The 15,272-nt window shown below is 38.0% G+C and overlaps 1 protein-coding gene across 1 annotated transcript in view; it reads left to right on the top strand.

The window, feature by feature from the left end:
- The window catches only part of IPO11 (importin 11), a 106,516-nt gene that overhangs the window by 47,883 nt on the left and 43,361 nt on the right, over positions 1-15,272 (top strand). Inside the window, 5 exon segments of the mRNA XM_009645807.2 lie at positions 165-278; positions 3,193-3,308; positions 4,748-4,824; positions 9,597-9,676; positions 10,260-10,340. Coding sequence (XP_009644102.1) covers positions 165-278; positions 3,193-3,308; positions 4,748-4,824; positions 9,597-9,676; positions 10,260-10,340 — 468 coding nt within the window.

The raw sequence follows: 15,272 nt of genomic DNA, 5'->3' as shown, positions 1-15,272 counted from the left end.
AATATGGAATATGGTGTTTTAGGAGGAGGAAAGAGGAGTAAATTAAAGCAAACTCTGTATTTTTACTGTGACAAGAGCAGTTCTTAAATATTTGAGAAATGCTTGGGACAAATTAATAGCCTTGTTTCATGCATTAAGAACCAAATTTGTGTTCTAAACTTCAGATACGACCATATGTAGGATGTTTGGTTCAGTATTTACCACTCCTTTGGAAACAGAGTGAGGAGCACAATATGCTACGATGTGCCATTCTAACCACCCTAATCCATCTTGTCCAGGTAAGGGGTCAGAATCACATACATGTCAATATCTCATACAGTTCTTTCTCAGATATGCCCATATGTTCTGTGTGGGGGTGTATATATGTATATAGGTAAAATTAAGCTGTATTTCGGGTTCATAGACTATTTCTAAATGCTTTTCAGTCTTACAGTGAAGACATGGCTTTCCGATAGTGGAGGTAAACATGGCTAATATTACGCACTTAAGTATTTTGTTTCCAGGGGCTTGTTCGGTAAAAGCAGTTCTTCAGGCAGATTTGCTTGTGTTCTGCAGGGTTTTGGTTTTGTAATCTTGGAACTGGACTTCCTTTAGTGACTTTATAGCCTATGTAAAGAGCTTGTTCTAGCTTCCTGTATTTGCCAGCCAGCATTAGGAGTGTTGGTCGCAATCTTTTTGTATGGTTCAGACTTGGTTCTCCAGTGTAAGCACACCAGTTTCCCCATTGCTTTCCATTCAGCTCCCAGGGATGTGGAATTTCTATTTTGGTTGCAAAATTTATGTGAAGATGAGCCATTTTTAAATCATAAGCCAAGATATAGGCCACCGCAAGTTTCACTTTCCCTGTTATTTACATTTGCATTTTAGTCAGATTAGCCTCAAATGTTACTTGTTTAAATCATAACTGTTAGGTGTAATGTTGTTCGAGGGTGTTGTTAGCATTGACTAATTGTGGGTCATCTTGTTTATTTAGAATTCTGACCCTTTTATTGTTACCATTTTTACCATTACCATTCTACTGCATAACCTCTGATACCTATTATGTCCTTTTACAATAATTTCTGAAACATTTTTATATAGCATATGGGGAAGAAATATTTTACTTAATCCCTTCTTAAATTTCCTAGCTTTTCTGATGTTCTCTTCTGCTTTGTTCATATGTTACATGAAATAGATAATAGCAGCTCTGAGCTACCTGCTTTGTTTAGGTAGTCAATTTGTATCACATCCCGTTATTTGTATTTCAATTTCTTTGATTTTTTTTTTTTTGAGAATTTATTTGTGCTCATAGTTTTATTTTTAGCTATATTTGAGTGTATTTTTTTTTTTTAATGTCCATTTTAAAACAAAATAGCTGGAACTATTAAAACATCTGTGAGGCAGGGTCTACTATCACCTTGCCTTTGTTCATGACTGTGGCTTCTAAATGCAGTAAGTGATAGTAATACTGAGAATAGATCTGAACATAATGATTCTTAGACCATTGTTTTCCTGTAGATTTTTTTCCGATAACCCTTTCTGTGAAGAAATTTCTCCTAATATCCAGCTAAACCTCCCCTGGCACAACTTGAGGCCGTTTCCTCTCATCCTATCGCTTGTTACTTGGGACAAGAGACCAACACCCACCTTGCTACAACCTCTTTTCAGGTAGTTGTAGAGAGTTATAAGGTCTCCCCACAGCATCTTCTTCTCCAGGCTAAACGACCCCAGTTCCCTCAGCCATTCCTCAGAAGACTTGTGCTCCAGACCCCTCACCAGTTTTGTTACCCTTCTCTGGACATGCTCAAGTGCCTCAATGTCCTTCTTGTAGTGAGGGGCCCAAAACTGAACACAGTATTCAAGGTGTGGTATAATTAAATAATCCTTGAACTTGAAATATATAGAAATATCTGTGCTGTTGGCAGTAAAATAAAATATAGTATATTCCTGAGAAAACATTGACAAATAAAACATGGCTATATTGCCTGCAGAATCTGTGCTATTAAGCACTTCTTTAATATGGACTATATGCCATCCCCACTTCTCCAACCCCTACTATATCTCAAAAAAAAAAAATGTAGTAAGACTAGCAAAGATGAAGAGAAATGCTTCTAGGATGTAGGGCAGTGTGCATACAGGAACAGACTGAATAGGCAGGCAATCTTGAACTTGCAGAAACTCGTGAATAAGAGGATAGTATTATATAGAGGTTAACAGTGAAGAGAAAGTGGGAGGGGAATGACTAGATATTACAACTAACAGAAAAAATAGAGTTCTTTTAAAAGTGGAGTTGGTTCACACAAAGAGAAAATATATTTTCATAATCAACAAATTGTGAAACTTCTTGTTACTGGTGCCTGTGGAGGCCAAAAGTATAGGTGGACACACAGATATTAGCCAGATTTATGGAAGATTCTTTTCTTTTAAGACAAGTTTGTTTAAATGAATTAATCCACAAAGAAGCTTAGCTTAGAAGCGTCAAATAATTTTAAACTTAATAGTTTCCAAATATAATAATTATGCAAAACCAGCATTCAACTAATGTCAGTTCCCTGAAGTAGTAATGTTACAAAATAGGCAGTAGTTCCAAATTTAAGAATTCCATTCCTTTTAGGGTTAGTTTTAATTTAACAATAGTTAACTTTAGGTTATTTTTAAAAATTGGGTTTTCTTATTAAATGATTACTGAAAAAGTCTTTACTCTGCATTCTTGGGAATACATCTTTGTGAGTGGCTCATGGATCATTTAAGAAATAATTCACTGTCATCAGTCTGGGAATCTTTGTGTAGTAGTAAAAACAAACCCTTCTTTTGATTCTTAGAATATGTCAAAAGATTTAGCATGTGGTAGGGTCCAAAGAGTAATTCTTTTCTTGATCTTTAGAACATTTTATTCAGCATTTAGTCATTTAGTATTTATTAGAGGTGTGACTTTTCCCAGAAAGAAAACGAGCAGTGAATGTTTTTAAGAATGTGTATTGTGCATAATTTTTTCTTGCAGACCATTGGAAAGCTGCTTGTTTTCTGAAAACTGTTTTCTGAATACCAGACTATTTTGTTGTTGTATGAAATGGATGCAAGTTCAACCTTTGATTTCTTGAATGCATGTTTACAGTATGTGAATAGAACATCACAGATCTTTTTCAGTGCTATTGTTGAAATGCTGGATTTGAGGGTTTTGAAGTATTTTACATTTTTTATTTACTTTTACAGGGTCTGGGAGCAGACAGCAAAAATCTCTATCCTTTTCTACTTCCAGTTATTCAGCTGAGTACAGATGTTTCTCAGCCTCCACATGTCTATCTTCTGGAAGATGGTTTGGAGTTGTGGTAAGAATGTTCTTCATCAGTTCCTAATTTTTAAAATATTATTTTTGTATTCCCAGAAAAAAAAACCACAACCTTATATAAATTCTTAACACAGTCAAAGTTTTTTATGTTCTTGTTATCTTACCTTGACATTATCTGTATCATACCTTTGCTGAGAAGAGATGGAGGTTAGGAGGCTAATAAAATAACTGAGTAACCCATTTTCAGGCAGTTGCTAGTGAGATACAGTTCTACTGTGGTAATGAACACAAGACAAATAGTCTAGGCTCACTATAGTGTGCATACTTTGCTGGTAGAGATGGTGAGTTTCCAAGAGTAAAATGTAGAAGTTATCTTCCAGATCTAGAGCTGTTTGGTGTCTGAACATAAAACGAAGTGTCACTGTGATCAGTTTGCCGTGAGCCTAATTTGTTTGTTTCTGGTGCAGTTGACACTCTAGGAGGAGTAAACTGTAACCTGGACTGAATTCAGCACCTCTTTCCTGCAGAATAGGAAAATCCTGAGCTTGTCTTGAAATAGTGAGGGATTCCTTCAATCTAAATAGTAGATTGCTGTTTGAATTACAAATACTTAGCCTACAAATTATTTGTTCTATGTGCAGTGAAACTAGGATTTATAATGCTGGTGGTGGTGGGGCAGCAAGTCGAAGTGCAAGATCCTCATAAAATTTAAGACAGGGGCCTTTTTAATGTGTCTGTGCAGAACTTATTTGTATGTTCTTAATAATGCTGATCTTGAGTTTTTTACTCTGATGCCTATGCAGAATAATGGTATTTTAAGATGCCCTAGAGCATCAGAGGAAACTGGATGGAGCTGGCAGAGAGACAGTTGGGACTCTAATGGCTTCTTGAACAAAGAGCAGGAGAACAACTAAGATACTTTACATAATCAGAAATGTTATCTAAATACAGTAATCCCACACCTAAGATCTAGGAACAAACTGGAATATGTTCTGTGGCTTTTAAGCATGAATTTAATTTATAGCTACTGTTTTGAAATCTCAGGAATTTTAAATTGATACAAACAATGCTGAACATATAGTTATGCTTCTATGTGTGTTAATCAATGCATCATTTCAGACCTAAAAAAAAAAAAAAGTTTTCATCTGGTTGCCACCACAGCTGCTCCTCTAAGGTGTAGAGCTCTACACGTGTTGTCCTTACACCATGAATATGCCTCTCTACTCACCTTCTCTGAGTTCCCAAGTTGGGTACTTTGACATTCTCACTGCTGCATTTTGGAGGTTACATTGTCTTTATAAAAAGATAGTAGCATGTTTTTCTTTCTTCTCCTACCTTAGCAAGATGGGTGTGTTGTAAGGACTACTGCTGCACTTGAAATATACTTCAAGTAATTGTCACACAGTGTTTTACATCTGTCAAAATTATTGCTCAGTGTTATTCATAGATAATCTAAAACTATTTTGCTTCATCTGTTAGGTTAGTGACATTGGAGAATAGTCCATGTCTTACACCTGAGCTCCTGAAAATATTTCAGAACATGTCTGCTCTTCTTGGTAAGTATTTTACTAATAAACTTCAAGGGTTTTTTTCCCTACTGTTTGTGGTGTTCATGCATTAAGTAATGCTGCTATGGCTACAAGAACTAAGGGAGCTTGCAAAATTGTAACTATTAAAAAATAAAGAACAGGGGTTTATTGTTTGACTTTCCTCATCTTCTTTAATATTTATTATCTCTTTACCCTAGTTTCTTTTTTAATTAATTTAAGCTGCTTTGTACCCAAAAGATAAGACAGATTTCAGTTTATCATTTCAGAGGTTTTTTTAAGAAGTTCCTGAAATTTAACACCAAATGTGCTGAGTTTTAATGATACTCATTAAACTTAATTGATTAAATAACCATTCAGGTTTAGTTCTGTAGTACAGTTTCTCCAGTGTACAAGTGGCAGTATTCACCTGAAACTTCCAGCACTCAAGAACAAACATTTGCTATCTTCACCATGGTGATGTAACTGTCAGGGCAAGGTGTTTTAACTGTGAAGTTTTATGTTTTCAGTTGGACAAATGGAGAAATCCATTCAAATTTGAGATCCTCAAATTTAAAGTTTCAAAATTGCAAATTCCTTAACTATCTGAGATAAGGCATGACAGAAAATCTCTCTGAGACTGGTTCTCAATTCAGTGTTAAGGTATCAAAGTGAAAGCCAAAGGGCAGATCTGGTGAAGGGAAGTTCTGTGTAGATGACTGCCTTGCTTATGTCTTTGGGAGCAGGGTGGAGAACTAGCAGTAAGGTGCTCCAGAAAATTATTTTGTTGAAAATATAGTGATAGGAATGTGAACCTCCTGACCTTTAGTTTCACAATTTTTTCTTACTGAATAGAATTACTGTAATATGCAGGTAATGTAACTGTTTTTTGGTGTGTTTAGCTGCTCCATCAGCATTTAAGGCCTTCAGAAAAAGTGTCCTATTAGAAGTCAGCATGGCTGAACTAGAAGTAGAAGAGCTGGAAGGGAGGGAGGGTTCATACATGAAATTGTTGGATGTTAGAGATATATAGCAGACCCTGTCTTGCTGAAGGGGAGGAAACAAATGTGGCATGAAGTCATCAAACTAGAGAGGGAGAGAAGATATTTTATCTTCTTCTTGATCAGATGATAGCATTTTACAAGTCTCGTATGGATGTTACTTCTCAGAGGTATTCATATACAATAGTAGGGAACAAACTTCTGTGGGAATTAAACAGTATATGTAAATAGATACAGTGCAGCTTTGATAACTCAGACCCAAAGGGACTCTGGAAAATAATACTGATAACCATTTCTATAAAAGCAGACAATTTGATTATGCTTAAGAAGGTACAGACAACAGGCTGTAGGATTGTGTATTATTCAGGTTGTTTGTTGTTCGTTGTGTTATAGCTTTTGCTTTGCATTAATTGCCTTTGTGGGAAAAGTCCTGTGGGACTTGATTGTGACTGTACGCAGTATTTTTTCAGAAAATTCAGGAGGTCTACAGTGATAGATTGCCTGTTCTGATTCAGGACCCTTAAGAGCTCTTTGAGCATCTACAGATTCCTGTTGGATTTGGGCGTTCAGCTTAACCATCAAAGTACAGAACTTGATTTGTGACTTCTTTGTTACAACAGTATGTTTTCTTCAGCAAAGTGATATAAATCTGAGTGAGATCTACTGTGCACAAATTATGTCTGGTAGCTTTTGAAGTGTGCTATGGATATCACTTAATAGAAAACTGTCGTTGTGGTTTATTTTCCTTGATGAATGCATGTTTAGATGACTACAAATGAATGTATCATCTGATGCACATTTTTTTTTAAGTGCTCTTAAGATGCTTGCCAAGACTATGTACTGCACAAGCAGTTGCTTGTCTGTCATTGCTTCCTGTCCAAACAGTAATACCTTAGAAACCTGAACTTTAAAGGCCTCTATGCTGCTGCCTCTCATACTTTCTATGCTGGAACTGATTGTCTTATTGACAAGAATATACCTTCAGCATTCTTTGACTTTAATTTCTAACTTAAATTTACAGCCTAGAGAAGTAATTACTTGCATCTTTTAGGAGATTTTTTTTTAAAAACATGCTTATCTGTTGGCAAGCAATTCCAATGTGTGATGCGTAAAAAATGGTTTGAGATTTAATTAATGAGGGTGCTTTTTAGTGATTCATTCATTCCTACTAGGTTTTTCATTATTTGAACATGTCTTTGTCATGGCCATGTCATAGGCTTGTAGCATTTGTCACTATAGGTATGTGTCAGTGCAGTGACATCCCGTTAATTTTTAACAGTCAAGTGAAAGGGGAAAAATACAGAAATGTTTTGGATTCTTCTTTTTTAAGTAGTCTGAAAGTAATATGTAGCTGTTCCTTTCCAGGTAATTTGTCCTTCTGAAAAGGGCTTTTCATAGTCATTTCAAAATATTACTGCTGTTGAAACTGGCTGTCAGAGGAATTGTACAAATCAATTAGATTTGCCTTTTAAAGTGATCAGTGCTATCCTTAAATCTTGGAGATACAGGAGTAGAATGTTGTATTTGATATGAAGACTTGATTTCACTTGCACAACTGACCTTCGTTCAAAGACTGTGGTGCTATCACTGGTGTACAATAATCATTCTCAGCATAATTGTTATATTTGGTTTTCATACCAGCACTGCTGCTAATGCTTAAATTGTGTTGAAATATAATTGCCCTATAGAGGGGTTGCAGAGGTTTTTTAATCCATGTCTCAGTGCAGCAGCTTGAATCATGTGGAATGGAGAAATACATTCATTCTCTCAGGATGCATGCGTTTCTGCACTGAGACTGCTTAAAATGACAGCTGAATCTGATAGACTTTCAGGTTGGGAATATGGTCAAAGTCATGACATAACTGTTTCAAGAAGCGTCAGGTTTAATGTGCCTGTGCTGTACTTGTACAGGTAATGGCAAAAGGCAGATTACTGGAATAATTCCTCTGATCCCAAGCAAACCTCGGAGGAGAGCAGTAATTAATTCAGAAAAAGATATGTTTGATTCAGGAAAACCTGGCAAGAAAATTGATGCATAATTGGTTTTTAAATGTAATCAGTTGAAGGTAATGCCTTTCTAGAAAAATGCTTTTACTAAGCATTGACCTTTATGCGCAGGTGAGTGACTGAAATTCTGTCATTTCCACAACATCTGTCTTATCTGTTTTTTCCTTCTGGACTGAAATAACTTACTTCTTGCAGTTTTGCTACTTGTACTTTATTACCTTTGTATCAGTTACCACAGAATGGAAAGTGATGGGAATCTTGGTAGCACATCATGTTTATATGATCATTTCTTTACAATTTGTCTGACATCAGTGTCTGAAACTTGAAATACAGTTGTATCCAATAAGACAAAAAAACCTGCAGACCTCTATGGAGAATGCAGTAACTTCAAGAAATCTGTAACACTAGTAACATGCTATTAAAGCTAACTTACAGATGTATTGTAATATTTTGATGAGGACATTGGATGGGTAGGTGCAAAATAATCTCTTTTCAAGTCAAGATATGTAATATCTAATAAAAATATCTAATTCAAAATAAGTGATAGCAAGACATGACCTGTCCAGGCACTGAGACATAAGAATAGTCATGCATTCAAAGCTGTCCAATGGCCATGTCAGATAACAGGAGCATAATGTTCTTTCTAACTGGGAGGGGAAAAGAGGAGAAACTGCTAAAACTCCCCAGAACTTTTCAGATGTTACAATGGAAAACCAGCCATAGTTTCTGTCATGTGATGTATTTTTTGTGGAAGTTTTTCTGTTTTAGCATCACTCGGTGTAAGCCATACTTTAATGCAGGCTGTGTTCATGTAAGCCGTGGAAGACATACCAGGTCTTAGCCAGCTGCTAGTGTTAGTTTCATCTGGTAAGAAACTTCATCTAAAACGTAGCTAAAAGTATTTTCCTGTTGGCTCTCCATGATGATTTTGTTAGCATATTAATTAAAGGTGGTGGAGGAGGAGTCCACTTACTTTACCAAGAAGAATCTGTCTCCCAAACTGGTTTTAAGAAAATTTAGAAAGTCCTTTGAGGTTTTACGGTCTTCTGTTTTGTTTTCAGACTATGAGGGCTATTGGTTTTTTTGCACTTGTATCAGCCTCCATGTGCATCTTTGAAACATGTTGTTTTGCTATGAATTGCGTTTATAGATGTTCTGGGGTGAATATTTTTAAAAACAGTCTTACAAGTACTGCCTGAAGAAATGTCTTTTTTTCTCTCTTCATACTGCCACTGTATACCATCTCCTGTGTTTACCTGTCTCTTAAATAGAGATGCTTTCCTTACTGAAATACTCAAGGTATGGCCTAAAGCTCATTGTGATTCAGTCTAAAAGCTCAATGCCATTTGATGTGGCACCTGAGTCAGAAGAGCAGAACTGCAATCTTTATTTCACTCTTTCTACTCAGCATCTACTGACTCAAATGTGGGAGACATCGTTTATCAGTAATTGCAGGTCTCTTAAGTACATTTCATTTGTTCCATCTTTAGTATCTTCTTAGCCCACTATTGCATCCAAAAATTGACCTTTTTCTTTTTTTTTATTAGCATTGGCTTTTGAGTTCATAGGATTTCTTGTGCTTCCATTTGAGAATATGGGTGCTGTTATCATCCTCTTTTGCTATTGTGTCTGGCAAGGAGGCAGAATGTGAATGGTTCTAAGATAACTTTTTTTCTGTTTGTAGGCATCTGGCACTTAAAAGCTGTGTGAGGAAAAAGACTTTTAGAAGTGAATCATTTTAGTTGTACTTCAGTTTGGTGATGAGGTTCTGAAATGTGATTTCTTTTTTTCCAGAGCTGAGTTCAGAAAACCTCAAAAATTGCTTTAAGATCATCAATGCTTATATCTTCTTATCATCATCTGAATTTTTACAGGTATGTTATCATTATATAAAGATTCATATTAGCACCTTAGTTCCCTCCTGGCAAGCTGTTTTTTCTCTCATGTTGGAAAACATTGTACACACAAACATGTATACTCTTATTCATATATGTGTACGCAACGTATTGTTCTAATGTTAGCTCTTTATGGCATGTGGTGGACACTCAATCAAATCAGATTTGAGACAGATTATTCTTTAGAATTAGTGTTTTGTGGATTGATTTAGTACTTTTGTACCCGAAAGGTCCTCTGTGGGGTAGTAGTTATCTAATTATCCTACGAGATTAAAATTGTGATCATAAATGTTATGCTTTGTTCTCACACCTTTTTTTTGAGATTGTTTAAAAAACAATGTTAAAAATGTTAAAAATGTTTAAAAAACAATGTTAAAAAACCCAACAAAATGCTTAGATTAGATTTTAATTAGTTAAGAAAAGATGGGCATTTTAGTAAGTATGATCTTTGAAGAGAAGCTGTGTCTTTGGACACAGGTAATAGTTAATGTGTTGAGTTTTGAAGTATATACTTAGATATAAAACGTGTTTGCATAATATCTTCTTTTTTGTTTAATTTCAGATGTATGCTACTGACTTATGCCAGTCATTTTGTGACCTTTTGAAGGACATAACTACTGAAGGTCAAGTTCAAGTTTTAAAGGTAGACCGTAATAAAATCATACCCAGATATTCAGCTCTGTACATCTGTTATTCTTGCTAGTGTTTTGTCAGTTCAGAGTAATATTTTCAAGTATGATGAATGTAGAACATGTACAAGAAAACAGCTTATTTGGCACACATTGACACTAGAGTCGGTGGTGTTTTAAACTACATATTTAAAGCCTGTGTGTGTAGAGAGTGTGTGTATATACACATGTATTTTTTAAAAATGCTACTTTTCCCAGGGGGAGGTTTGTATAGCCTTAAATGGAGCACCCTAAAAGAAAATCACCTAACACACTGTTCCTGTACCCCCTCTGCAGTGCTTTCATTACTTCATGCAATTCCAAAGTGTTGTCCTTAGGTAAATTAATTTTAAGCTAGTTTGAGTCCTCTTTGTATAGATGGATTTAGATTAAGAGTCCCTGATATCTTTCCCCATTGATTATTTTCTAGATTATTAGAGAAAGGTGGTTTATGAGCACTTGGATCTTCACGAAAATAGTTTGTTCTGCAGCCTGGCACCAGCACACTTAAACAGCCAGATGACCAATCACTGCATTGCGAAGATAATGCTATGTATAGAAAAATCTCAAGAGCATTTTGTTGCAAAAAAGGACTGTGGGTCAAAGTAACTTGATTTAATCTTTGGCTATCAGTGGAAGTTGTAGAAAACTAATCAAAGTTGTTTATTTCTAGTTGAATTTTAGAATGGAGATGAATACCACAGTGTAACACAAAAGATACTTACACTTCTAATTACAAAATAAAAGGGCAAAATCAATCTGATTAATGAGGTTTAAGAGTTGTCCTAATTCAGTTCTCAGCTTTATTCAGAATTCAGAAAAAAATTCATTATTCAGATGAAAATGCAGCATAAAGAAATTATTCAACCCAAAAGTCAAAATCACACCGTGTTAATAATCTATGTTCATTTTGAGTGTTTCTAATCAAAATGTGCAAAGGTAATTATCTGATCGCTGTACCTAGCCATCCAAATCTGAGTTTTGTCAGTACCCTGTCAACCAGTATTGATCCCTTTGCCAATACAAACAACATAATAATATAATATCTACTATATTTTAATATTGGTTTTCCTTTTCAGTATTTAATACCAGCAAGGAAAGTAATCCTACAGTTCAATTTTTGTAACTGAACATTTGAAAAACTGGCAAGATAAGGATTAAGTAATAAGTCTGCATATGTGTATATATTACAAAATTTTTTTAGGTGATTTTATGATTAAATAAGCACCAAATGATCAAGATTCACTTTTTATTTTTTTTCTGTATTTCTGTGTGACCTCTAGAACCTGATAGGTCTAGAGACGAGCTTTTCCAGTCTTTACTGAATGCTGCCACATTCCTTTGTGTAGTGTACTTGCACTTTTACTGTGACACAGTGTTCAAATAGTCTTTGCTTTTGGCATAATTTGCTACTGTGATGGCAACTACTGCTTAAACAGAGTTGCTAGAGATTTTTCAGAGTACTAAAACAAACTTCAAATGGTATTATGAAAGAGATGTTATGAAATTCATAAGCTTTTGAAATATTAAGCATGATACTTTAAGTGTGCCTTTTGAAGAACGTCAGGAAATAAAGTTGGAGTATGCTCTGAAAGATGGTTGAGTAGTAACTGCTGTATTACTACTTAGGTTTCCAGTGGCTGCACTAACTGGGAACTCTGCATTGCATATAAAAACTTGGACTTCAATTCCATTCATTATAAATGCATGTGGTGGTTTGACCCTGGCTAGATGCCAGGGGCCCACCAAAGCCACTCTATCACTCCCCTCTTTAACTGGGCGGGGGAGAGAAAAGTAGATAAAAGGGCTTGTGGGTTGAGATAAGGACAGGGAGAGATCATTCACCAGTTACCATCACGGGTGAAATAGACTCGATGAAATTAACTGAATTTATTACCAATCAAAATAAGACAAGGAAAGGGTAAAAACTGCTGAATCTTAAAACACCTTCCCCCCACTCCTCCTTTCTTCCTGGGCTCAACTTCAGTTCTGATTTCTCTACCTACTTCCCCCCAGAGGCACAGGGGGATGGGACTGGGGGTTGGGGATGGGACTGGGGTTTGGGGTCAGTTCATCACATGTTGTCTCTGCTGCTGCTTCTTCCAGTCTATTCCCCTGCTCCAGCTTGGGGTCCCTCTCACGGGAGACAGTCCTCCACAAACTTCTCCCAACCTGAGTCCTTCCCACAGGCTGCAGTTCTTCACGAAGTGCTCCAGCGTGGGTCCATCCCTCCCATGGGGTGCAGTCCCTCAGTAGCAGGCTGCTCCAGTGTGGGTCCCCTGTGGGGTCACAGGTCCTGCCAGCAAACTGGCCTCGGCCTGGACGACTCCTCCACGGGTCCACAAAGTCTTGCCAGGAACCTAATCCAGCACAGGCTTCCCACAGGGTCACAGCCTCCTTCTTTGGGCATCCACCCTTTCTGGTGTGGGGTCCTCCATGGCCTACAAGTGGGGATCTGCTCCCCCGTGGGCCTCCCCGGGCTGCAGGGGCACAGCCTGCCCCACCATGGTCTTCCCCACGGGCTGCAGGGGAACCTCTGCTCCGGCGCCTGGAGCACCTCCCGCCCCTCCTTCTTCACTGACCTTGGTGCCTGCAGGGCTGTTCTCTCTCACATCCTCTCACTTCTCTTCTCTCTCTGGCTACTGAGCCATAGCTGGGTTTTTTTCCTTCTTAAATGTGTTATCACAGAGGTGCTACCACTGTCACTGATTGTCTTGGCCTTGGCCAGCGTTGGACATAGGGAAAACTTCTAGCAGCTTCTCACAGAAGCCACCCCTGTAGCCCCCCCACTGCCAAGACCTTGCTACACAAACCCAATACAACGCAAAACAACAGAAGTTGATAATCCTACCCATTTGTAGTTACTGCTGTGAGGAGCTTGAGGACTCTAGTTCTGGAATTTAAAATGTCAATTCCTCTCTATCAATACTATAATTTAGAGTCTACAGTTGGGCAGATGTTTGATGCATCAGCTTTTAATCAGATCTCCAAAATGGAATGATGCTGCTGATATGGAGTGACATTCCTCGGGGTTCAGTATTGGGACTGGTGCTGTTTAACATCTTTGTTGGCAACATAGACAGTGGGATTGAGCACACTCTCAGCAAGTTTGCAGATGACACCAAGCTGTGTGGTGCAGTCAACACGCTGGAGGGAAGGCATGCCGTCCAGAGGGACTTTGACAGGCTTGAGACGTGAGCCTGTGCAAACTCATGAAGTTCAACAAGTCCAAGTGCAAGGTCAGGGCAATCCCAAGCACAAGAATCACACACAAGGCTTGGTGGAGAAAGGATTGAGAGCAGCCCTGAGGAGAAGGACTTAGGGGTGTTGATTGATGAGAAGCTTAACACGAGCCAGCAATGTGCGCTTGCAGCCCAGAAAGCCAGCTGTATTCTGGGCTGCATCAAAAGAAGCATGACCAGTAAGTCAAGAGAGGTGATTTTCCCCCTCTACTCTGCTCTGGTGAGACCCCACCTGCAGTCCTGCGTCCAGCTCTGGGGCCCCCAATATAGGAAGAACATGGACCTGGTGGAGCGGGTTCAGGGGAGGGCCACAAAAATGATCTGAGGGCTGAAGCACCTCTCCTATGAAGATAGGTTGAGAGAGTTGGGGTTGTTCAGCCTGGAGAAAATAAGTCTTACAAGAAAGCTGGAGAGGGACTTTTTACAGTAGTGTAGTGATAGGACAAGGGGTAATGGTTTTAAATGGAAAGAGGGTAGGTTTAGAGTGGATATTAGGAGAAAACTCTTTACTGCGTGGGTGCTGAGGCACTGGAACAGGTTGCCCAGAGAAGTTGTGGATGCCCCCTCCCTGGAATTCTTCAACACTAGGTTGGATGGAGCTTTGAGCAACCTGGTCTAGTGGAAGGTGTATCCCCCCATGGCAGGCAGGGGGGTTGGAACTCAGTAATCTTTAAGGTGCCTTCCAACCTCAACCATTCTGTGATTCTATGATTCTATAATATAGTATTGTTTATCAACTTGGCTCCCAGTGTGGCCTTGCATTGGCCACAAGGTTTGTCCAGTATACTTGGAACACCTTCCTAGTATGCCTGCTTGCTTCCAGAGGGATAACTGAGCTGTAGTCCCTGTAAGTATTTTTACAAAAAGGAAAATGTTTTGTCAGGTGTCACTACGCTGACTTGTTAAACAAAAACTCTAAGATAAATAATAGGAACAGAAACACCCTGGAGTGTTCTCTGAAATATTTTCTTACAAACAGCTTTGCTTGAATTGAAAATAGACATTAGAACAGTAAATAAGTGGATAAGGTTGAAAAACACTAATTTGGACTGATAAGACCTATCGCAAGATTGTTGAGGCTTGATGTGGCTTGATTTTCTGATTATCTTAGACAACAAAAGGTTTGAAAAGACTCTGTACAAGCAACAAATGAGTTAGCCAAAACTTCCCATACGTAGAAAAGATGGGTGCGAAAAAATTTGTGTTCACCTCCATATAATAGTATATTAAAGGTCTACAAAATTGAGAGGCATTGAAAGGGGTCAACTGCTTAACATCTCTCTCAAGGCAAGAAACAGAGGGCATCAAGTGAAGCTAGCAGGAACAAGGTTTGAAAAAGTGAAAAAGATGTAGGGGAGACTGGACAAGAGCACAGGAGAGTAGTTCTTTGTGGAAGTCCCTCTGCACTGAAAGTAGGTGGAGACTGAGAAGTGCTTAAGGGAGGTACCTTTATGGTACCTTTAAATGCTTTATACACATCAGTGTATAGGTGTCTGGTCTCTGTCCTTGCTACCCATAGGAGTGAACAGGTATTCAGCCCATTATTCTCACAGCCTCTTCCCCTCTCCATCTCGTTACAAGGGGAGAGCCCAAACAGCTGGGTGAAAGAAACCCTGAACAATACAGGGAAAAAAACTACTTTAGGGAACAGCTCCTGCAACAGGG

Source organism: Egretta garzetta, unplaced genomic scaffold (genome assembly GCF_000687185.1).
Source record: "Egretta garzetta isolate BGI_Z169 unplaced genomic scaffold, ASM68718v1 scaffold659, whole genome shotgun sequence".
NCBI classification, from domain to species: Eukaryota; Metazoa; Chordata; class Aves; order Pelecaniformes; family Ardeidae; genus Egretta; species Egretta garzetta.
The sequence above is the reverse complement of the archived record's forward strand: the minus strand, read 5'-3'. Positions and strand labels throughout refer to the sequence as shown.